General features: G+C 44.0%; 1 protein-coding gene across 14 annotated transcripts in view; it reads right to left on the reverse strand.

The window, feature by feature from the left end:
• Nucleotides 1-23,928, reverse strand: part of HNRNPM (heterogeneous nuclear ribonucleoprotein M) — a 186,808-nt gene that overhangs the window by 11,935 nt on the left and 150,945 nt on the right. The window contains exons 3-17 of one of the 14 annotated variants that reach the window (XM_067733908.1): nt 22,981-23,033; nt 22,072-22,079; nt 21,893-21,986; nt 20,737-20,775; nt 20,584-20,619; nt 19,768-19,921; nt 18,853-18,902; nt 17,910-17,970; nt 15,235-15,336; nt 13,925-13,969; nt 13,394-13,471; nt 5,832-5,885; nt 2,978-3,780; nt 2,265-2,316; nt 254-676 (exon numbers count right to left, since the gene is read on the reverse strand). In XM_067733908.1, the coding sequence (XP_067590009.1) occupies nt 513-676; nt 2,265-2,316; nt 2,978-3,780; nt 5,832-5,885; nt 13,394-13,471; nt 13,925-13,969; nt 15,235-15,336; nt 17,910-17,970; nt 18,853-18,902; nt 19,768-19,921; nt 20,584-20,619; nt 20,737-20,775; nt 21,893-21,986; nt 22,072-22,079; nt 22,981-23,033 (1,793 nt within the window). In that variant the 3' untranslated portion in view covers nt 254-512. Of the gene's footprint in view, nt 1-253; nt 677-2,264; nt 2,317-2,977; nt 3,781-5,831; nt 5,886-9,311; nt 9,411-13,393; nt 13,472-13,924; nt 13,970-15,234; nt 15,337-17,909; nt 17,971-18,852; nt 18,903-19,767; nt 19,922-20,583; nt 20,776-21,892; nt 21,987-22,071; nt 22,080-22,980; nt 23,034-23,928 lie in introns of those variants that run through there. The other 13 variants (XM_067733900.1, XM_067733907.1, XM_067733904.1 and 10 more) reach the window with 13 other exon arrangements.

Here is a 23,928-nt window from a genome sequence, read left to right on the forward strand (position 1 = left end):
GCAGCATCTGTGCCCTACAGAACTGCACCAGGGGAGACAGGATGGCTCCGACAGCCAAGTGCACCATTAACGAGCCCTAGGGGATTGAGGTCCACTCAGGATTCCGTTTCCACGAAATTTTTCTGAAGTGGCTGGGGCCAGTGGCCTCCCAGCCCAAGGGTCCACAGCTCCAAGGGTAGAAAGGAGACTGAGCAGCTCTAGCTCCCCCAAACTCGGGCGGTTACCCCACAACACACACACAAAAGCAAGCAGCTTTCAGGAACTGGTATTTATTATCAAAGTCATATTCGATGTCAACAAGATGCCACAACTACAAAAAAAATTGCGCACATTGCAATCTCAATGCAAACAGTCAAATGGAATCCCAGTCATTAAAAAAGTAATTCAAATTACCCCAAAAAGCAACTGAATTTTTTAAACATCTTTATACATCCAGCCAACAAATTAAAATGGTTAACAAGAAAAAATACAAATTCAGAGGTCTGGTATCGATGTTTAAAAAAGGCAACTGCTTAAGCATTTCTATCGATTCGAACATCAATCTCTCGGCCACTCAGCTTCATCCCATTCATCATCCGGCAGGCTCTCTCAGCCACCTCTGGCGACTCAAACTTAACCACACCGCACCCCTTGGACTTCCCATTCTCCATCTTGATGTCGGCATACAGCACGTGGCCTGGGCACAGGGAGGGAAGAAGAGACCACAACTCATCAGGCAAACCCAGAGCTCAGCCTCAGTCTGGGCTCCACTCAGTCCAGATCACCTGTTGGATTTCGGTTGACAGAGTCAAAAGGGAGGGTGGCCCTCGCGCCTGGCGCATGAATGCTCAGAACACAGCGGCTGGAACCCAGCTACTATGGCCCTCAGCCACATTGCCATTCTTCTGCCACAGGACAACAATCTGACCCACCATGAGCATTCCTGGCGGCTTCAAATGCACACTTTTACTCTCAAGAGTTATAAAAAGACGCTGTGTGAAGCCAGCTTTACAGGCAAATTTCACAGAGGCTTCACTTATTTAATACACTGCTCCACCGCATTTACAAGGCCAATGCCAATACCATGGACACTTCTGTACTGTCCAAATACAAGCTTTGTAATTGGCAAACAGGTTACAAATATTCATTCAAGCTCCGGTTAAGCATCCAGGTATGTGTCAAGCACCATGGAAACAATCTACAAGGGAAGAGCCACAGAAACACAGGGCCAAGAACACACAGTGTAACTGGTGCTGGCACTCACAATTCTAGGGCCATCAACTCTGCTTAAGAGGTCAACATCCTGGAGGGCTTCTCACGGGAAGGGTCTAAAACAGCTTAGGGTGACATTAAGTCGTACAAGGGATCGTAGTTTGGGCTTTCTCTTGACAGCAGAGGGACACCTCCGGGCATCTGTGGCAGGGGGAAGTGATCCAATTTGACTTTTCAGAATATCCACTACAACTTGGGAACTAAGGAGTGGAAAGAGGACAAGAACAGGGCAAGAAGGCAGGGCTATGGCTCAACAGTTGACCCGAGAGAAGAACCAGGAGAAGCAGCAATTGTGGTGAAATCTGAGTCACTGCAGCAAAAGGAAATGAGAAAACACTGAGGAAGCCTTGATCCAGGGAGCTACCCAGACCTCTGGCTTAGGGCTGGGGCTCCTAACTTGACACGGTTAAAAGAAAAGAGGTGGTAGGCGTGAGGGGCAGGGCCTCAACCGGAGACAACTTCTTTTTGGCCACAAAGTGACCCTTCCAGAATGGCTGCCTGGTGTGCCAGGAAACCTCTATCAGAGACCCTTAGCTTCATCGCACACAAGCTACTGTGTGCCCAGAGCCTGTGAAACCTCACCCAAGGGACCTGCTGGGCGAGTGCTCTCTGAGGCGCAAACCAATAGTGCTATTGTGGAAAACAACCTTGTCTCAGATGTATTTATTTTATTTAGCTTTGTCACTTAGAAGCCATGTGACCTTGGGAACATGATTTGGCCTGACTGTAAAATGGGGTCAACACTACCTCCTTTCAAAAACCGGAAGGGGGAAAAAAAGAGAAAAACAAAGATGAAATGAGAACACAGGTGAAAAAGTATCTGACACATAAAAGGAAACTCAACAACCTGCTTGAATATTTGCACAGGCAGAAAAATGGCAAGTCCCATCCATCCTCCAGAGTCACGGAAGGTGTCTGTGAAGACTAGGATGGAAGCCTCACTGCATGACTCCAATGCAGCACCAACAAGCCACAACACAAGGAAGCACCTAGAAAGCCTCTCAAATACTTACCACATTCGTTGAACTTGTCTTTTAGCATCTTCCATGTAAAATCAAATGGGAGCTGAGGGAGAAAAAGGAGACTGGTGAGTGATTCAACCAAATCCTAATGCACAAACATCAACTGTCTCAGAGTGCCTTTAAAACTTATCACACAGAGAAACTGGCTGACCTTCACACTGAGATTGATCAGCAGAGAACAAAGAGTCTGTCTGCGTGAGGTTCTAAACTAGCACAGCAAGTTCATTCCCTCCTGTCTGCATCTGTCTGTGGAAGCACCATGCACAGAGCAGAACACACAGCTGCCTGTGGTGAGCAGCCCACAGAACCACTGAACAGTAGCTAAAGGTGGTCAATCTGGTAAAGATAATTCAGATACAGCCTTTCCCCCCCACCCCTGAACTGTCGTGCCATGTCATTTAGCAGCTCATCAAGCTGACAGTTCAAGAAACTCAAATTCTTCAGATCACTGGCTTTTCCATCCAGTAGTCAGAGAAGCTTAGGATTTCACAAAACCCACTATTTCTGCTGCACGAGTATTCACGAGCTCTCACATTCCCTCCTCATTCTCCCAACACCAAACTTCGGGGAAAGTGGCAAAGGGCCCTTGCACGCTACTCAGCTCTCCCTCTGACTTCGACCTGTTACCACTCGGTCCTGCTGGCTTCCTGCCCCCTCCTCCCTTGTGCATACAACCCCTGAGAAGTTCCTGAGGAGCCACTTACATTTCTCACAAATATCTGGCAGGCCTTCCTGGCCACCCCAGGAGCATGGCCTCCGGCTCCACCAAAGGAACCTGCGAAGCTTCCTCCAAAGTTGCCACGCTCCATCTCGATGGCACGGTCAAAGCTGGCACCGCCACCACCACCCATGGCCAGGCCCATGCGCTCAATGCCAGCGCCCAGGGCCGGGCCCATGGCGGGACCCATGCGCTCCAGGCTGTTGGCGCCCATGCGCTCCAGGCCCATGCGCTCGAGACTGTTGGCGCCCATACGCTCCAGGCCCATGCGCTCCAGGTTGTTGGCGCCCATGCGCTCCAGGCCGGTGGCCATGCGATCCATCACAGGGCCCATGCGCTCCAGGCCTGCCCCCATGCCTGCGGGCACCATGCGCTCCATGCTCAGGCCCATGCGCTCGATGGCAGGGCCCATTCGCTCCACGCCAGAGCCCATGCGCTCGATGGTCTGGCCCACACGGTCAATGGGTGCGGCCATACGCTCCAGGCCAAAGCCCATGCCGGCACCCATGCGCTCCACACCAGAGCCGATGCGCTCCATGGTCTGGCCCATGCGCTCGATGCTGGAGGCCATGTGGTCGAGGCCCAGTGGGCCCATGCGCTCGATGCCGGAGCCCATGCGCTCGACTGAGCCCATGCGGTCCATGACCAGGCCCATGCGCTCAATCTCAGAGCCCACACGATCCATGCCGTGGCCCAGGCCTGCACCCATGCGCTCCATGCCGGCACCCCCAATGCGGTCAATGCCGGGGCCCATCCTCTCAATTCCAGGGACACTGCCTCCACCTCCACCTAAAACAGAGACATGAAATGTGTCAGGCATATGTCAGGTACTTGAGGATCTGTGTGCACACCATGCCAGGAGGGTTCCCTGGGTGCAGAGGCCTGGGCACTTCACAAGCTCAATCACGGTTCAGAAATTTTAAGTCCCACAATAAGTTATCATTAGATATCCTGCAAATGTTGACAACTGTTAAAGCTGGGTAGTGAGTACATCATTCTTCCTACTTCTGTGCCACAGTTAATTTCCATAATAAAATTTAAAGAGGGAAAAAACCCACCCCGAGAACTTTGATCAACAATGTTCTCCACATTACTTCGAAAGTGCTAATACTTGTGACAAGCTTTGTGAGCAACAGGCATCAACTCCTTGAGAACTCTGCAGTTTCCCCACCACCAGACATTGATAAAGGCTCTGGGGGGCGGCGGGGGGGGGAGCGCGAGGGACAGAAACCCCACACTCAGATGGTCACCCGACATAATGGATTACATGGATTATAATGGGGACAATTAAAATTGCTCACAACCTCTATCCTCTCCCAACTTGTCCCTCTACAATGCCCTGCTGGTAACCAGTCTGGCTGCATTTCCTTAGCACCTCCACGGCATAAGTAAGTTATTACACAGCCATGTAATCAGGCAGAGATGAAGAAAACAAACACCAACACCAATACAGATCCTCATGTACAAATGAACACAGCCAGCCACTTCTAGGGAACCTTACTCTGTCACGGAAACCGCCAACCGACTTTGCCGTGTATAACTTTGCTAGCTTTGGAGGAAAAAAATCTGATGGCACTGCAGAGTAGATTTAGTAACAGGCCTGGGATCAGTCCCTCACTGTCATGGTTCAGCTGGACACACGCTGGCAGGTCAGCAGTGCACAGCCGACCCTGTGATGCTTACAATTCTGGAGAAGGAGGGTCTGGCTCCACCACCAAGGCCACTGGCCACCAAGTTTTTCCACATGCAGAGCCCGAGAGTCCCCCTCACTCAAGCTTCACGACCACCACCACCTGCCTCTGAAAAATGGGCAGCTGGGCCCTCAGCCAGCCCATTCTTGAATCAAGCAGCCCAGGCCAAGATGCAAATTCCAAAAGAGGAAATTCAGCCGTTTCTTTGATTCTCTAACTGACCAAAGCCGTGACCTCGCACGAGTCATGCCACTTCTCGGTGACTGTTTCCTTGGCTGAATAACAGTGCACCAAGTGGCAAAATATAAACACAATTTTAAGAATATTAAGCTTTCACAGCAGAAATATCTCAGCAACTATAAAAAATGTAAGAGACCTAGAGAGGGTGGGTAGCATCCCCAAAAGTACCAAAAATGAGGGTGACACTCCAGATGCCAATAGCAGCAGAGAACTAGGAAGAAACGGTACCCACATGGAGTTCTAGAATCAGCCCACCACAGAAATAAATCCAGCAAGTGGAGTTACCAAGGAAATGCCAAGATGCTCAGAGCCATGAGGGAAAAAAAAAAAAAATCAGACTGAATTAAAGTACATTTAGTTTTAGGTACCCCTTAAAAAAAAGTGTATTAATGGGAAAATATATTCCAAAACATTTACAGCATTCATCGCAGGGCAATGAGATTTCAGGTATTTACTTTCTTCATAATGTTCTGAATTTTTGTGAGTACACGTGTACATAGGAAACATATGCTATGATTAGGTGGTGTACACTTTTATAATCAGGTGAAATATTTACTTTTAGCAATTTACAATTTTATAATACTAGAAACAAGAAAGCCCCCAGATTACACAGACATTTTGACAATGGCTAACGTGTACGCAGCACATACGTAGGTCCTCTTTTATGCATTAACTCATTTACTCTACAGAACAACCCTATGAGGTAGGTACCATTATATCCCCATTTTACAGTACGAAAAACAGAGAAGTTCAGTAACTTGCCAAATGTCACACAGCTAGGAGGAGCCAGAGCTGGTTCCCCACCCCAGGCAGTCTATTTTAGAGCCCATGCTTTCACCACTACACTACTATCCCCGGTAACACAGGCCTATTCTAAAAATCAAAACATCAAAACTAAGCGTTTCCTACCTCCTCCCTGCTTTGCAATGATCTCTCCTCTCTTCAGTGCATTACTTAGGATTTCTAAGGAAATCAGGAAGAAAAAAAAATTAGCCAAATTCCTCTATGGTAATAGAAATTTATTACAGATTCCAGAGCAGGACTACTACTAATTAAAAAATAAAAAAGGAAAGGGGAAGGGGTTGAGAAATATACACACAGACAAGGTCATTTTACTGGAAAACTGTAAGGGTCCTTGATGATGGGTCATGATGCTAGAGTTCCATGTAGCTCCAGAGTCTGAGGCCCAGTTGGCAGGGCCTCTGGTACTGCACCCACGAGCTGAACTTGGAAGGTTAGAGCAAGAATGGGGCCAGTAGCACAGTTTTCTAAAGCTGGTCCAGACACTCAGTACTCACAGACTGAAGCGTGCACTCACCCACCCAGATCCAATCAGCACCTCACAGTTACCCTTCAACAAACTACCGCTGTAGCTACACTTAGAGCCCAACCCCAGAAAACCAGTAGCAACCGCATGCAGTGCTGGAAATATGACCTAATCAACGAGCCAGGCAAGGGAAGACTGCAGCAAACTGAGCCTACAAGCCCTGCCTGGAAGGAGCTAAATGTGATGGTAACCAAGTGACAGACAAAGCCTCAGGTAAACAAAACCCCAACACACTCAGCTTTCCAAAACAGCAATACTGCTGCTTGCTGGCTGGCAGTTCATTCAAACCTCTATTAAGTTTGTCTAATGCTATCATTAGTGTTAGCTTTTAAGTTTCTTCTGGGTCTTTCACTATATAAAAGAAACTTGTACCCACCCCCTCTCTGGTCCTGAAGTGTGCTGAGCAACATGGACAACAGCCACAGAGCACATATCCTATTTTGACCATGACCGTGAGAGATTAAACCCTAGCCCTGCAGCTGTTTCAAGTATTACAACTACCTGCTAAAGGAAGGGGATGGGAAAGTACACCAAGAAAACAGACCTCCAGACAGGAAGCAAGACCGGGGCTTATTCTTCCATGATGCCTGGGAGCCTACTCAGCACGCCCAGGCCTAGGTTCTAGCTCCTAAAACAGCACTTGGATCAAACCATTCCCTGGCAAAAGACTTCACAATCAGCCGACCACCGATTTGAAGAGAAAGGCCAAATTATTTTCATGGGTGTTCACAGGGCCCCCTGCTCTGACCTAAAACTTTATAATCTGTTCTGTTCTTCCCACCCCAAATAGACTGACATCTCCAAGCCTCTGCACCTGATGCTGTCCGCCCTCTCTGTGGGCCAGTACCCCACTTCTACCTATGCTGAAGTCCAGCCCCTCCAGCGTGAACTGCATCTCCTGCATGGTCTTCTTACACCCCTGCCTGGATCCTGTGTTCTCTGAGCAAAACACTTCTATCAAGCATCTAGAGCAGTGCTTTTCAAATCTTAACACAGAAAATGATCGCCTTTGTGTGGTGCTCACATAGCTGCCGAGAGCCCGGGAATCAACATCTCCACTGGCTCCCTCAACTAGGCCACTTCTACGTGCTGATCTCTGGTACTGCCCCAAGCCGCTCTGAGCACCGTCTCCTCAGCTACACCACATCCTTCAAAGTTAAGGATCACATATCTATCTATAGCCCTGGAGTACCAAGTACAGTTGTTTGCACAAAGAACTACTGCCTTGATAGGAAAGAAGGGATACTGAATAGGGAGAGCACTACAAAAGTAGCACACCAAAATGATCCAACTGTCAAGTAAATAATACAGAAAAAAAAGATCAAGAACTGAATCTGAAAAAAAAAAACAATCCAGGCAACTACTCTGAAAACCTGACTTAAAGATTTTACTTGGTACAAAGACCATTTCACTAACTTGAGTCTGATCATAAGTAGCAGGAGAACAAAAGCTCCTTGCTCTTGCCCATGGTCACTCTGGGAAGCCTCAGGACAAACAGACCATTTTTCTCAATCAGAAAGAAGGTGCCAAAGTAGCAGGAGATAGGCCTGCAGATGACCTTCCTATATTCAGGTCAGGACAGGACGTGTTTCCTGATGCCACGTGAAATAACCTCACCAGTCCACCTCTTGTGCCTCCACAGGATCTGGGACAAGGCTGACAAGCCTCATCACAGAGGTGAGGTGAGAGGACCCAGAGCAGCAAAGGACTGAAGGCTCAAGAGCAGCACAAAGTGCCTGTGGGAGGAAAGTCACGTGCCATTTTGTTCTTCTCACCACAGGTATCCATCCACAAATTAGTATTTGCAGCCAAATGACAATAAATTAAAATTTTTTAATACCCTACCATTTCAAGACACAAAAAACAAAGCCAGTCATGGCAACAAGAAACTTTTAACTGACCTAGTCACATACAGATTATGAACTCACCCCCAAATTCTAAAGCTCTGGAACAATCTAGAATAAAGCTACAGTCATATCAAGTAAGTACAGAAAAAGTAAATCTTCAGTACCAGCTACTTTTTTTCCTCTTTTTTTTCCTCCTTTTTCTTTTTTTTTTTTTTAAAGAAGAAAGCAAAGCTAGTTTTGATGCAAGAAAAATCACTTAATTATCCTAACCATGGTCAGGGGGACAAATGAAACAAAAGCCAACAGTCTACTCTGAGAGAAACAGTTCCTAATAATTCCTGGTTTCCATGAAGGAAACAAAGAAGATAGGATTCCTGGAGATAAATACAGCTCAGCTCATACAAACTAGACATAAAAAAGCTTAAAATCCTCACAGCTAGCCCAAGGTGTCCCATAAAGACAGGCTGAACACTCTTTGAGGTTATCACCTAGTAGCCGCCTATCTGCACAGGCTGAGAAGCTGATGAAGATGGAGGAGGGGGTGTTGGGGAGAGAGTTATCCATGCTCTAAATCTCCTTTGAGAGAAACAAACTTCAGAGCCCAGGAATAGACAATCTCCTTATTCCAAACTAACTAAGAATCAGGCTGACAGATTCTCAGAAACGTCAAAACTCCAAACAGGGGAAGACATCCATGGAAAAGTAAAGAAGAAACTGCTTTGCAAACTAACCAAAACTACATTTAGACAGACCCAATACTCCAGGCCTTCCAACATTAGGAAACTTCCCTGTTCACCAAGATCTCTTTCAATTGCATCAGCAAGCACACCGTCATCCTTTGTTAACTGGAACACCAGAGGCCCCTGGACTAAGGAGACTCACACCCCCACTGAGCAGGGCCTTGAAGATCTCTACCGTGACTGCACAGCCACAACGTCATGTAAACACAGCAGTTTTTAACTCCACAGCAAGAAAACACCTTATACCAATGTGAAAAAAGCAGCCATCTGAAAAGACTAAAGACAAATGGTGCTGTTGATACCAATAAAAAAATTCAAGGACCAAAAGTTCGTATCTAGACCTAGAAAACATACAATTTTTTTAAAGCCTAAGGAAAAATAGCTGACTTTGCCTAAGAACCTCCCGACATCAGGGTGAGCCTGCACCCCCGGGGGGTTGACCCCGCCCACATAGGGGCCCATGGGGCCTTCTTACCCATTCCTCTGCCAAGGGGCTCTCCAAAGCTTCGAGACATTCCCATTTCATTTCTGGCAAAGTCTCTCTCAAATCCTCCACCCATGCCACGCTCCATCTCTGTGGAAAAAAATATTACCCTAGGCCTTTCCAAGAATACCATCATGTTTTAGACATTAAAAACAAAAAACTATAAACACACAACAGCTACCAGCAAGTCAGCATGTTTTAGTTTTTCTATAGGAAACCATCGTTCATCCTTTATTCCTTAAAAAAGGAAGTCACCTCAAATGAATCCCTGAAAACAACCCACCTTTAGTCCATTAGGACTAATTTCCAGCTTACACACAGTCACACAATGGATACACCAAGCACCCAGTACTGCAGTAACTGGTGTGGGGAGGCTGCAGTGCATGAGGCATCAAAGGTAGGCTGCAGGAGAGCCTGCCTATGTTACAGCAGCAGCAGGTACCACTTCTGGGGCACCTCCCACATGCCCTGCCCTGCCCAGGGCTTTATATGTGCTATTATTTCATGGAATCCTCACAACCAGACTGTACACCTACATTACCCTCCATCACCACTGCCCCTTTACAAAGAAACTGAGGCTCAAATGACAGCATCTTGACCAAGGTCACATGCCTGGTAAGGAGTGAGGCAAAGGCTGGAACCTAACTCCAATGCAAAAACCCATGTTCCAATCACAAGCACAGCCATGAGAACAGAGAAAGACGCCTGTGTGCAAACAACATGACTTCTCTACTGACAACTGGAGTGGTTTCATCTACATAATGGGGTTTGGTAACTTCATTATTTTTTTCTATGCTGATTGCAGTAGTATTTGTTGTTTTTCAGTGTCTTTTTTTTTAAACAAATTTATTAATTTACTTATTTATTTTTGGCTGTGTTGGGTCTTCGTTGCTGCGCATGGGCTTTCTCTAGTTGCGGCGAGCGGGGGCTACTCTGTTGCGGTGTGCGGGCTCAGTAGTTGTGGCGCACGGGCTTAGCTGCTCCGCGGCATGTGAGATCTTCCCGGACCAGGGCTCGAACCCGTGTCCCCTGCACTGGCAGGCGGATGCTTAACTGCTGCGCCACCAGGGAAGTCCCACAATGTCTTTTAAAAACAAAGGTCTTCGGACTTCCCTGGTGGCGCAGCGGTCAAGCATCCGCCTGCCAGTGCAGGGGACACGGGTTCGAGCCCTGGTCCGGGAAGATCTCACATGCCGCGGAGCAGCTAAGCCCGTGCGCCACAACTACTGAGCCTGCGCTCTAGAGTCCGCAAACCACCACTACTAAGCCCACGAGCCACAACTACTGAAGCTTGCGCACCTAGAGCCCATGCTCTGCAATGAGAAGCCTGCGCACCGCAACGAAGAGCAGCCCCCACCCGCCGCAACTAGAGAAACCCCGTGCGCAGCAACGAACATCCAACGCAGCCAAAATTAAATAAATAAATTTATTTAAAAACAACAACAAGGTCTTAGCTTCTGTGGGGGAAAAGCCCCGCCACAGCTGTCACCTGTTTGAGAAACCCTTTCATGACTCCTGTCACTGGCTACTTCTTTCCTTGTATATTCATCTAAAGCAAGACTTAAAATGTGCATCACACTTTGTCTCCTTTCCATACCGAGAGGTCCCTGGAAAACCCAGTTAGTTAATCTTGCTCCTTAGAAATATCAGGTATACATGTGCTACATAATGGACATCTTTTACTGCACAACTACAAAATATGCAGCTGGAGCCCCTATACTTTGAAAGAAGTAAATGAGTCTATTACAAACGTGGAAGCGGACTAGCATTATGAATTAATAAGAAGATGCAGCAGATGACAATGGTGGACTTTACATTCATAGCTTGAATCCACCCAACTGAATCCCATAGGTTGGTGGCATGCTATCTGCTGGAAATATATCTAACTTGTGCGAGCCTGTATATGCAGAACAGAAATCCCAGAGTGGCACCGTAATGGATGGGGGCTCTCCTGCACTCCTTTAATCCTTACCGTAAGCCCGTGAAGAAGACACCCCCCAACACACATTAGGAAGTCACATGCAGGCAGTAATTTGTTGGCAAAGGCCTCAGAATTTATCTTCCCAACTGTCAACAGAGTGTAGAGTACAGGGAACCAACCCTGTACGAACTCCAATGTACTCCCCACCGACACAAAAAAGAGAGCAAGAGAGACAGAGAAAGAATTTTCATTGTCAAATATTGCATCAAACCAGTCATCATTTAATATTTGATGATCTTTCAATTTAAAATTTTTGTACCCGTTCTATAAAGATTTGACCTCTACTGGTTGGTTGACTAGCCCTGAGAATCTGATTTCTAATCAGTCTAATGTTGTCAGCACCTGTGACTATAATGTGATGCATCATGATAATCAACTAAACATTAAGTTAAATCTGAAACATCCCTATCAACTTTTTCCCAGTGATCAAAACCTTCCTTGGACGCAGCACCCAAGGGCTCTAGAGCCAATTCCACCCAGATCTCAAAACAGCTCCAGGGCAAGGAAGGCCCTGTTCTCTGCTGTAGAGGATGGAGAAGGAGGACTCTGAGTATCTATCTGTATCAGAGAGCAACTAATAAGCACACAGCGTAAGAACACATCTTCCACTGTGGCTCTTCAGGACAATCAGCACTCTGAACCTTAAATCACCAGGCTCAGAAGCGTGACTGCTGCATTCCACCTGCCAGATTACCAAAGACTTTGTCCCCGTGGCTCAGCACAGTTCCTACCCTCGTTTCCATCTACTTCTAAGTCGCATCACTAAATTCCTCAGAGCAGCAACCCAAATCTCCTTTCTAATGGCTCATCTGTTCTGAGCAAACACTTTATTAAGCCAGACCTCTCCAACTCTCACTTTTTATTAAAAACTCCATGCACACATGAGCTAAAGGCAAGCCTGAAAGCACACTGGAAACACAGACCTTTGTCCCTTCATTCCTTATTAATGGTAAGAACCTTCCTGAATCTCTTCATCATCATCTAGAACAAGGCACTCCATGAAGAAGGGCAGCTTATTCATCAGGAATGTCACTCTTTGCAGTTTGACAGTTAATATCTATCCTAGTAAGGTTCTTGCTTGTTCTTCACATGATATGTTACTACAGACCAGCAAAGAAACATTTAAACCCAAGTCCTTATGTGTATAACTGAGTCACTTTGCTGTACAGGAGAAATTAATGCAGCATTGTAAATCAACTATACTTCAATTTAAAAAGGAAAAAACAAAAGAAACCCCAAGTCCTTAGTAACTTCCCATTCCAGAAAAGTCTGTGTATAAAAGCAGCAGCATTCCCACAGGTGTGGGTCAGAGTCCACCCACACCCAGAGGATTTAGAAAGACAGATTTTCATAACAGCAAGTTTCTCCTGGCATTTTACAGCCCTGCTGGTGGGCGTGGGCGGGGGCGGGGGGGTGACGCCTGAAGGCAATTCTAAAAGGCAGAATCTCAGTGTGATTAAGAGCCAAGCTCTGGAGCTAGACAGCCGGGGTCCATATCCCACCATTACTAGCCATCGGACCTTAGGCAAGTCACTGTGGGCCTCAGTTTCCAATGAAATGGGGATAACAGTACCTACACGTCATGCGGTTCTTGCGAGGACTAAATGAAATAACACAGTGTTACTACTACAAGTGATATAATTATATTTCGGTTATTAAGTTGGGAGGGCTGGAAGATTTAAATAATAGTATGCCAAATTTTGCATTATATAAATGCTAAATTAAACAAATGCCTCTGCTCACAATTTGGAGACATCAGAGCAGATGGTCAAGAACTCACCCAGTCCAGCACTCCAGGGGAGACAAGTGCTGGAGGCAACAGGAAAGCTTTAAAGTTTTATTGGACAATTATTGGGAAGATCTGAAACACAGAAAACCTCAAGAATTAAGTAACTAAGAGAATTAACACTTCCCTGCCACTAAGTCTAGCTTCTGGAATACAAACTATTTAAGGCAATTCAAAGATATCAGATTCAGTACAGAAGTGGAAGCGAGAAATCACTTATTAAAAATGGGTCTGCTGCCTAAAGGTCACCTGAGAGCCAACAGCCAACAAAGGTAGGTATAAGCAGGAAGGAAACACAAATCTTACCGTTTATTCTGCCCATGTTCATCCCAGATCCAAATCGACCCATGTTTTCCATACCACCACCAAAGGGTCCCTCCATGCCTGAAAGAGACATTCGCATTTTAGCACCAGCCTAACAAGACTCAGACTGAACAAGCAAAGAAAAATGTTTTTACAAGTTTCACCTACGGCACTGTCTGCCAAAAACTCACTTAAGGGCTTTGGGAGAAAAAAGGCTAGTGCCTTTACTTAAAAATCACTATCTTCAAAAGGCTGATCTGATCCAACCCCCTCAATGAAGAGACAAGCAAAGAAGGCCCAGAGAGATGGAGTGATTTGCCCAAGGTCACAGAGCTAGTTAGTGAGAAAGCCAGAACCAAAGGCCAAGACACCCACTAGAAGGATCAACAGGTAAAAGTTATTTCTAGACTCAAACTTTTTGGAAACCTAAGTGAGAATTTCATGCAGGGCTTAAGAGAAAAGGAAGGGGGCAAAAAAAGAGGGAAAACCATACCTAAAAGTAATTACATTTGTACTTCATTTTAAATTTCTTACCTCCCATTTTATTTATTCCAAATCCTATGCCTTCCATTCCCATTCCTTAAAAAGAAAAAGTCAATGCAAACTAAAATTATGTCAAAGCAGTAAAGTTTGAACTTAAAAAGCACAAGAAATTCCACACCAGCAAATGAGCAAAAATATCCCTGACTACAAATATATTTTAATTGCCAAGTGCAAAAAATGGGGTGGGGGCTCTTCCATTTCAACTGTCAAACTAGTACATTCCAGGAAAACTATTTAAGCCTTTAACAAAATAATCACCATGTGACTCAAAATTTTATAGTGTCCACATAGTTTCATTAAATGCCCAAGGTAGACAGTTTTAAACATGAAATATAAATATCAGGTACAGACTACGGAACAGAAGTAGATTTAAAACTCCCTTTTAAAGGTAAAATGCTCTAAATAAAAAGCAGTTCCTCAAAACGCTGAGGCTTCCCTCCCCGCCACCCGCAGCCTTTCCTCTGAGGTATCAGGGGATGTGGTGTTCAGACTGGCCACCCAAGGTGATGGGCCAAGACGTTTTGGTCAGTCCCAGAGTTTAATCTGGGAGGGAGTCAAAGGATATGCAGAACTGACAGTAGTACGGTACAGGGCATCCATCTTGCAATTCAAAGAATTTCAAGAAAGACATAGGCCTGAGGTTATAAAAATGAAATATTTTAAAATGATATACGAATACTTCGTTGCATGAAAACGAAAATGCTAAAAAGTGAAGTTCAAAGTTTATTCTACATGCCAAAGCTTTTATTCATTAGCTATTTTTCTTCTTAAACAAAGACAACACTGTGCATCATTCGTCCTTGTGGCCTATGACAGCTATGCGGTCATGCAATGAGGCCCTCCATACCTTTCTGCATCCACCAACGCCCCTACCTCTAGAAGCCATGTCAACACCAGGTGAGAACCCAAGGGGGTCTGGGTAATAGACTGTGGCAGTGCTGTGGTCCCAGGATCAGGAGACCTACAGTTTCTGTCACTAACTGATAGTGTGACCTTGAGCAAGACCAACCCTCTGGCTTGCCTCCTTTTACCAAAAGGTTTAACTGAGTACCTCAGCTCAGAAGGTCTCGTGAGGATAAAATGCAAGCATAATAGCTTTAGAAAAGAACACTCAACTTGGTAAAAATACAAAATACTGTTTTTATCAAAATGCATCAAAGATAAATAAGGAGGGAATTAATTTTGTCCCAATTAAAGCCTCATTCCATTTGAACTACTCAATGTCCAATTATCCCAATAGTTAACTTTAATAACTTTAACTTCCCCAAAAATCCCCAGTCGAGGTACACCGTATTTCTCACCTGCGGGTCCTATGTTGCCCATTCCAATGCCTTTATTCAAATGATTGGCGTCAATAGGCTGCCCTCCTGGTCCTAACCCCATGCCAATACCACCAAGTCCATCTGAAAGGAGAAGAGAAAGTCAGAGTATTGATTCCACTTACTCAGGAAACCATGACTCTCAAAGCCAAAAAGAGCCTTGGTTTACCGTGTAGCTGTTATGCTTATCCCACCGCCCACCTCCACCAGCAAACCCAGGGTCTAATCCATGAGTCAACAAGGGCGCATTTAGGAGCTCTCCCTTTTAAGGCATAAGCTCTTATACAACTTTACGGATTAGAGTGTGAGGTATGTATAAAACAAGGGCACCACGTGCCACAACTACTGAAGCCCATGCGCCGAAAGCCTGTGCTCTGCAACAAGAGAAGCCACTGCATGAGAAACCCACTCGCCGCAACTAGAGAAAGCCCACGAACAGCAACAATGACCCAACGTAGCCAAAAATAAATAAAGGAAAAATAAATTTTAAAAAATTAAATTAAATTTAAAAAATAAAACAAGGGCAACTAAAAATCAGTTCACGTGAAAACTACAGAGTAGAACCATGAACAGCCCACTCAACGAGAATTGTGAACACCGATTTGTTTCCCTAAATCGTGAACTGAGAAATGTTTAAAATCAAAACAGGCAACTGGAGACATCAGGTGGCAAGCGGTACACATATGCCCAACCCACACCTCTCAACCTGCAGACCCAAAGGACTTTTCTCACGATAAACAATGTCATAAACCAGCCAATTAACACACTGGGCTTACACTATTCTGACTCCGCTGCAGGCAGTTTTAACAACAATGAAGCTAGTGTATTCAAAGAACATATCTTCTACCCAGAAAGCTTCCTAAGGCGTGCATTGTACCCAAACCACCTTCAACTCCCTGTTCCACAAACAGGGAGCAGCCAACAAGGCCTGACAGCCTAAGACACTTACAGTGCTCTGGGTCACCATGGGTCGGAGGCTTAAACCAAGACCAGGTGAGATTTCTGAAACGGGAACAAAGTTCACTAAAACAACCTGACACTGGTTCCCAAATATTTAATCTGATTAAAATCCCTGTTCTTAAATTGCATAGAAACAGCAGCAAGAGCTCACCAAGGTTACTTACTCCCCAAAGCACTGAAGACTTTGAAGTCAACCCTCTGAAATGTGCTGGGGAGACCAAAAGCCACAGATAATGGGCTCCGTGGAGCCCAGTGTGCCAGACGAGGCTGCCAAGCAGCCCTCACCCCCCTCCTCCAGGCCCAAAGTCAACAAGAGCCATCGCCCTGTTCCTGGGTAATTACTGCAAGTGATCACACTGACTATGACAAGGAAATGGGGTCCTTAACTTTCAACAGATAAGCCATCTCCTATTCTTGAAACCACAGACCTCCGCTCAAATCTGCCTCTATGATGCTTCTACAATCCTAAAGTGCGAAGAAGAGTTAGTGTTCTAATCTAGGCTCCCATTCAGTTCAATCTCCCACAGCTGAACCACGGCTCCAGACAGGAGGGACTGGCCAGCCCTCCAAACAGCTCCACCCCAGCAGCCTCAGTGGGGGAAGTCCTCCCTAGCACAGCACAAGCAGATTTTGCCCTTACCCACCACCCAGTCTTCCTTCTACAGATTAGTCCTGCCCGCACCGCAGATTCCCCAACCCTCATGCTACAGCAGGCCCTCACCCCCACTCCCTGGGCTGTCTGTGCTCAGGCTCTGCTGCTCTCTGTGGGCCTGCCAGAGGGAGTGCCTAGGACTTCACTACTGTGCGCTGTTTCCACCCACGCGGTGACGAACCAACCAACAAGCCTTCCCTGTCCCAGGACAGATTTTCACCTGCATGTTGCAAATAACACTATGTAAAACTTCTGGTTGCTGTACTTCACACACCATAAAATTCGCCCATTTAAGTGTGCAGTTCAGTGATTTTTAGTATATTCAGAGTTATACAACCATTACCACTATCCAATTCCAGAACATTTTCATCACCCCCAAAAGAAATCCCATCCCCATAAGCAGTCACTCTCCACTCACCCCTTTCCCCAGCCCCTGGCAACCACAATCCACCTGTTGTGGACTCGCCTATTCTAGACATTTCTCAGAGATGGAATCAAGGTTCATCCATTCTGTAGCATGTATCAGTACTTCACTCCTTTTTACGGCTGAGTACTATTCCACTGTGTGGATTTATCACATTTTATTTACCCATTCATCAGCTGGAATCATGCTGCCATGAACATCTGTGCACAAATTTCTGTGTGGATGTTAAGTTTTTAGCTCTCTTGTAGTATACCTAGGAGTGGAATTGCTAGGCCACATGGTAATAACCAATCTCTTTTGAACCAAAGTGCAACCTGGCTTTAATTCCCTTTGCAGTTTGTTTCTTCCCAACTACAGCCTCTACATCCTGAGTAGCCTGCCTCACACCACAGTGTAATCCTAACAATCCTTCCTAAGTTGTGAATCTCTCTACTCATTTTTTCACCCAGAAAAATCTACAGGGCAAACAAACAAACAACCTTCTTGAATGTTTTACTCAAGAATGGTCAAGATAACTGACACGGCACAAGAATGACATGGCACAAGTTCAAAGGTAATTGCAGTTTTCTGGTTAGAATAAATCAAATTCAAAATTTTAGCCATAATAACTGAGACACTTACGGGGAAGTTGTTGTGGACGCTCAGGAGGGAAAAAATCTCCCTTTGGTAAGGCCCTCTCATCCTGAAAGAGAAAATGAATAAATCTCAGTATTCCCTGCAGTACTGTTAGCAACAGCAAAAGATGGAAACCATTTCTATCAACAGAGGACGGGTTAGATGCATTACGATACACCCATGCCACAGAATAACATGCAAGTATAAAAAGAATATGTGAGAGTTAGTTGCTACCTTTTATGTACAGGGGGAAAGATTTAAAAAATATACATTCATATCACTGTGGGGGATGGATGGAACCTGGGCATAAAGTAAGAACAAGACTCCCACACTGAATTTTTCATGCTTTTTGACTTTTCAATCATGTGAAGCAATTATCTATTCAAAAAACTAAACTGAATGTTTAAAGGAACTAAAAAATTCCTTTAGAGCTCCTTTTATGTCCTTCCTGATTTGGAACCCTAACTAACTAGACTGCCCTCAGCACGTTCTGGTCATGCTTGTATTAATACTGTTATCTTTGGCATCTTGGGCACAGCCATAGCTGGGCTAATGTTTATACTGAAACGCTTCAACAGAACTTTAAAGGCTTTCTGAATCAGATTTAATTATGTTCACAATAGATATGATGCTAATTAAACATACTGCAATACTCTGAAAACTGGCAACCTATATATATAAAACCATTCTGTGAAACTGATCACTTGCTCAAGCAGGATATGCAAGTGACCTCCTGACCATGCCAGTAACTGTGCAAAGGAAAAACTATCTGAGGAGGTGCATGAGCAAAAAGTTATTTCTGTCATAAATTTGCTCAATGTGCTGTACCCTTTAACTTGGACTGATCCATAAAGAAAGTACAGTGGCTATGTGTATGTATACTCTTAATAAACCCATGTTTTTGCTAAACTTATCTGAGTATATTAAAGGAAAGATCCTATTAACTTACCATTTTCACGTGCATTGGTCTGTCAAATAGCAGTTGGCCATTAAACATAGCTGATATTACAATTAAGGCTATTTCCTGCAATTCTAGAAACATGCACAGCATAACAGAAATACCTAAGAGAAAAATACTCCAACTGCTGCTACCAGTCCCTCTAAGTGGTGAATTTATGAGCAATTTTGATTCCTGTTTATACTTTCAAGTATTTATTCCTACAGTAAGCATTAAAGGGACAATAAATAACACTCAAGGGGAAAAAAAGGAAACCTCAGCTTACTCCTTAGGTGTGGCGCGCCATTCATAAAACCTTACACTTCTCACCAAACCATCCTCCTCTTAAATTAAGCACTGACATCAGTTTTCTGTGTGTGTCCAATAAGCCAGGTGTTCTACCATTTTTTGGAGTACCATGTTTTCCGGGTAATACACTCAGTGACAATCGTGCCTGAGTTTAGTGACAGTGTTCATGTGTGGTATTCTCCCTGTGACTACAAAGATGTAACTCGGGTGAGTAGGGTGAGCAGCCTAGGGTCAGAGAGAAGTGCTTCTTCCAGAATGTCAATCCACTGAAGAGATAGGGCCCTATAAGGGCTTACATATGAAATAACACTGAATTTCTCTCCAGTGGCACATTCTTTGGACTTCTCCCTTCAAACCAGTCTCCTCTAAAAAGAGACAATGGAAAAGACCACTCATGGATATATGCCTGTTTTCTAACCATCTCTTATATCTACATAAGTACAATACTATGTAGATACTTTGTATTCCCTTAGTAATATCCATAGTAACGTATTCTCTCGAGTCACATAGGAAATACTAATACACAAAATCACCACTTCCCCACACAAACCTGTCTTACTAATACAACATTTAGGCTAAACTAAATTCACCAGGAGTTGAATTCCGATCAAAGGATACATATAGCTTGCACAGCTTCAATGGACTGTTCAAAAGTAACAGTGCCTATTCCACGACTTTTTCCATCTTTATCCTCAAGAATGTCTGCTCGGACCACCACACCAGCCATACTAAAAACTTCCTTCAGTTTCTTCCAGCCAACTTTATAATCCAGCTAACCAAGAGAAAGGAGAGGAAAATCTCATTGTAAACATTTTTACTACATGAATGTGACATGCTCTGGTTGGAAAACAAGCATTAGAAAATGTCACAAAAATAATGTCACAAAAATATGTCAGTATAATTTTTCAAACAGGATTACGAAAGTTTGCCTTCTACTACTTACTCTTTTCTCTGAAATAACAATTTAAGTCACCTCATACCTTTCAAGTTAATGCTTATTTTGTGAATACTAAAAAATGCTGTTCCCCAGATAAGGTTTACCATCATCCTCCCCAATCCACTTTCTTTTAAAAATACTTCCCTGTGCAAATGGCAAAGTATTACCATTCACCCAGACATTAACAGGAAGAGGGAAATGTCAATACACAATCTCTGCTCATACACTTTACCCTGCACCTACTTTTATACACACCAGCAAAACTCCATAAACATGGCCCCAAGAGGACCATGGTCAAGCCTGTGTGACTTATGACTGCAGTGGTCATTAGGGGACAAAGCCAAGCCCAAGGATGATTTTTTAAATAAATCAAGAAGATAACATAACCCTCTTTTAAGTTTTTCTTCTCAAATGTCAGAACTACTTTTATAACACATTGACAAGATTGTCTAAAGTAGAAAATCAAACTTTATGAAACAATGTTTCCATTTACTTACATTTGCTACAAATACTGTGCTTCCAAGTCTTCCAGCCTGTAATGCATGGATAATCTCATTTGGGATGTTAGGATTATTTAGGATACTGGGTGGGATATTAATCATTCCTGGGCCACCTGGTCCCATACCCATCCCACCAGTCGTAGCCATCACCTTTTGCATTGCTCTCCTGGCATGTTCACCATCAGGATCCTAAAACAAGCACAAAAGGGTTACATTTAACTGACCCAGTGACAATTAAAACCATGCTCCCACAGTAAGTGATACCCCCAAAACTTCAGAGATTGAGAGGTTGTTTGGAAACCATTTCTCAAAATCTGTAACAAAAAATTCAAATGAAGTAAAACTAAACCACCAGGCCAGGAACAATTCTAGCCAAAAGAATGAGGAAGAAAGAAAGGGTGTAGAATTTAGCTCTCAATTAACTAAGTAAAAAAACAAAAAAAGGGAGGGCGGGGGGATGACATGATTAAAACTTCCAGGTTGAAATAAGATCTTCAAGGGCTTGGTACAATTGAACCTCACTAACTCAAGGGGGTTTTATAATTTCTGCAAACCCAACTGGTGATTTTCCCAAAAGTTTGAAAACACAGCTCTAGACCACCAAGGTACTCCATCCTTCAAGTATTCAGGCATTTGACTCATGTGTAAAGTCTGGAAAGGTTTATGCATCTCTGGTGTTGACAATATTCTTAAACTCTTTGCCCTTCTGCGTGCTACCTTCACACAAGAGAACTTAAGCGCTACCATGCTTTCCTCTCTGAGCTCGCATATACTGATCTTCCTCCAAGAATAAGAGGTAAAAATAAGTCAAGGAAGGATTGAATTAACAAAAAGTCTCCCACTTCCCTACAGGGAGAGAAGATACCTGATTTGGATTAGCTATGAAAAAGGATTTAAACTCATTTTAAAAAAGAAAAAAGATGGGCAAAGAACAGGGTTCAGACTGAGTAAAACTGTAGATGTAGAATACCTTAAAACAAACAAACAAAAAAACAAACACACACACAGTAAAAAAAAAAACCATGGACTCAGTTTGACTGCCCCTGAGAAAACCAAGGCAGGCTGGCCTAATACAAATCAGAGATGTTAGGAAGGCAGTCAGCAGTGGCTCAAGATGTGCTCAGCCACTATCCCAAAGTGCTTACAGGAATGACTGCTGAAGCCTGTGACTGACCCTCCTCGTTAACGACAACAGGTTGTTCTGCTCCGTAAAATGTCATCAAGGACTATTCTGTCTTTTCCTAACTCGAAACAGGGACACTCGACAACTACAAATGGTATCCACCACGGTGTTTCATGAGCTTACTTCTTTGACTTTCAGTGGTCTTCCACTCAGACTATGCTTGTTTAGAACTTCAGCAGCTTTTTTCATGCTCTCTTCCATCTTGAATTCAACAACGCTATGAAGAGTCAAAAGGAAATAAGTGAAACCAGTCCTACAACTTAGAAGGCTCAAGTGCCAATAAGTAACTAGACAATACTTACGCACATCCCTTTGGAAGAAGCCACAGACAGTCAGAAGAGCAAAGGGAAAAAAAAGAAAAGAAAAAAAATAGTAAATTTCAATGACAGTTATAAATTAAAAATATGATTTATGTAACAGTTTTTAAATTAACCCTTCTAAGGGGAAGCTGACAGAAGTGTCTTGCCTAGCCTTCCTTATTAAGAGCTCAGCTCCTTGGTATCTCCTCTTCCTTCACATTACCAGCATTGCACTATAGCTGCTGAAGTTATAATGAGCAGACCTAAATTCAGGTTCTCCGAGAAATCACACAAACTTTAGATCTGCTTCTCTCTGTACTCAATCAATTCCTTATCATACTCCTCCTAAATCCATCCCTTCCATAAATTAAGCTCATCCTTTTGATTATTCTAAGCCATTCTATTGCACGACAGAAAATAGTTAATTTTCTCTTTAAACTAGGCCAATTTTAAACGTTCAAGTTTTAGTATTTGTTTTACAATTTACTGGCACAAAGGCAACTTTTCAGAATCTTTGGTTCACACAACTTTCAAATACAGCAAACAACCAAAAGTAACATTTTCTAGACAAGAACACACGTTTTACATTAATATACCACCGCTAAAATTCCATGCATAATTCACACACAGCCAATTCCTCTGTTAACAAAGAGACAATGCTGCTATTGGTCCCCAGTTATCCAAATTGGGCATCCAAACAGAATACCAAAAAGCTCTTTGCCCAGCCATTTGGAAAAGCGGGACTCCCGTTTGCAAATCCCCTCCCACCCCACTCAAATGTTTGGCAAAATCAAACATAGCTACTATAACATGAGCACTCACTGCCTTCCTGATTTCATTCGATTCCACGCCACCATACAGTTACATTTTTCATGTAGTAAATCCACAGAAGAAATTCTCTCAGACACTTACCCTTGACTTTCCTTCAGCGTCCATTAAGAGCTCCACGTATGTTACCTCACCAACTACAAATCAGTTTCCAGACGACACATAAACCAAGGGAGAAAAGCCAAGAAAACAATGGGAATTTAGAACAATCATCAGCAACCTTGTATGGAGCCTCTGCCTTATAAGAAAGCCCAGAAACACTCCATATTCTCTAAACCACCACACTAGGCATTACAGGTGTGCAGTAAAAGTAGGTGAAACTTGTTAACAATGTCCTTGATTTTCCTCCCACCTCAAACAAGCTATTTCCACAGATTTCCATATCAATTTCCCTGTCTGAAATACTCATTCATGACTAGAGGCAATCCAAATCTACAGGAAAGAAGTCTGCGTGATTCACTTTTTTGGGGAAAGAGGAAAACAATTTTACAAATACACTCTTAATATTGCAAGAAGGTGAACAGCACACAAATTGCAATGCCACTGAACTGAGCTCAAATGCTAACTACAAAGACGCGTATATGTATAATATATATCCTCAAAGGTGCACACACGGCATGGCCGGCTACGTGGGTGTGCAACCTGTCCAATCGCATGGGACTTTGCACTGAGGGCCATGCACTTGGGTTTAATGCTCTGTTGCTGTCTTGAAATTCTCAGTAATTTTTAAATAAGGGGCCCTGTGTTTTCATTCTGCACTGGGCCCCACAGATTCTGTGGCTGGTCCTGCACACAGCACTAGGCTCCACAACCGTCACAAGTAGGATGTGTAAATATTCTATCACAAAACCAGAGCAGCATCTGGATTCTCTTCAGTGAATTAAAATTAAGCCAGGCTGTATTCTTGCTGCTCTCTCAACCTTCTCATTTAAGGACACAGATAAATGCAAACTCAGAGCTCAGTTTGCATCTAAACAGCTACACAGACTCACTTAGGATGCTAATCTATACAAAAGGGGAAAAACAAAGCAT

Source organism: Pseudorca crassidens, chromosome 3, assembly GCF_039906515.1.
Source record: "Pseudorca crassidens isolate mPseCra1 chromosome 3, mPseCra1.hap1, whole genome shotgun sequence".
Lineage (NCBI taxonomy): Eukaryota > Metazoa > Chordata > Mammalia > Artiodactyla > Delphinidae > Pseudorca > Pseudorca crassidens.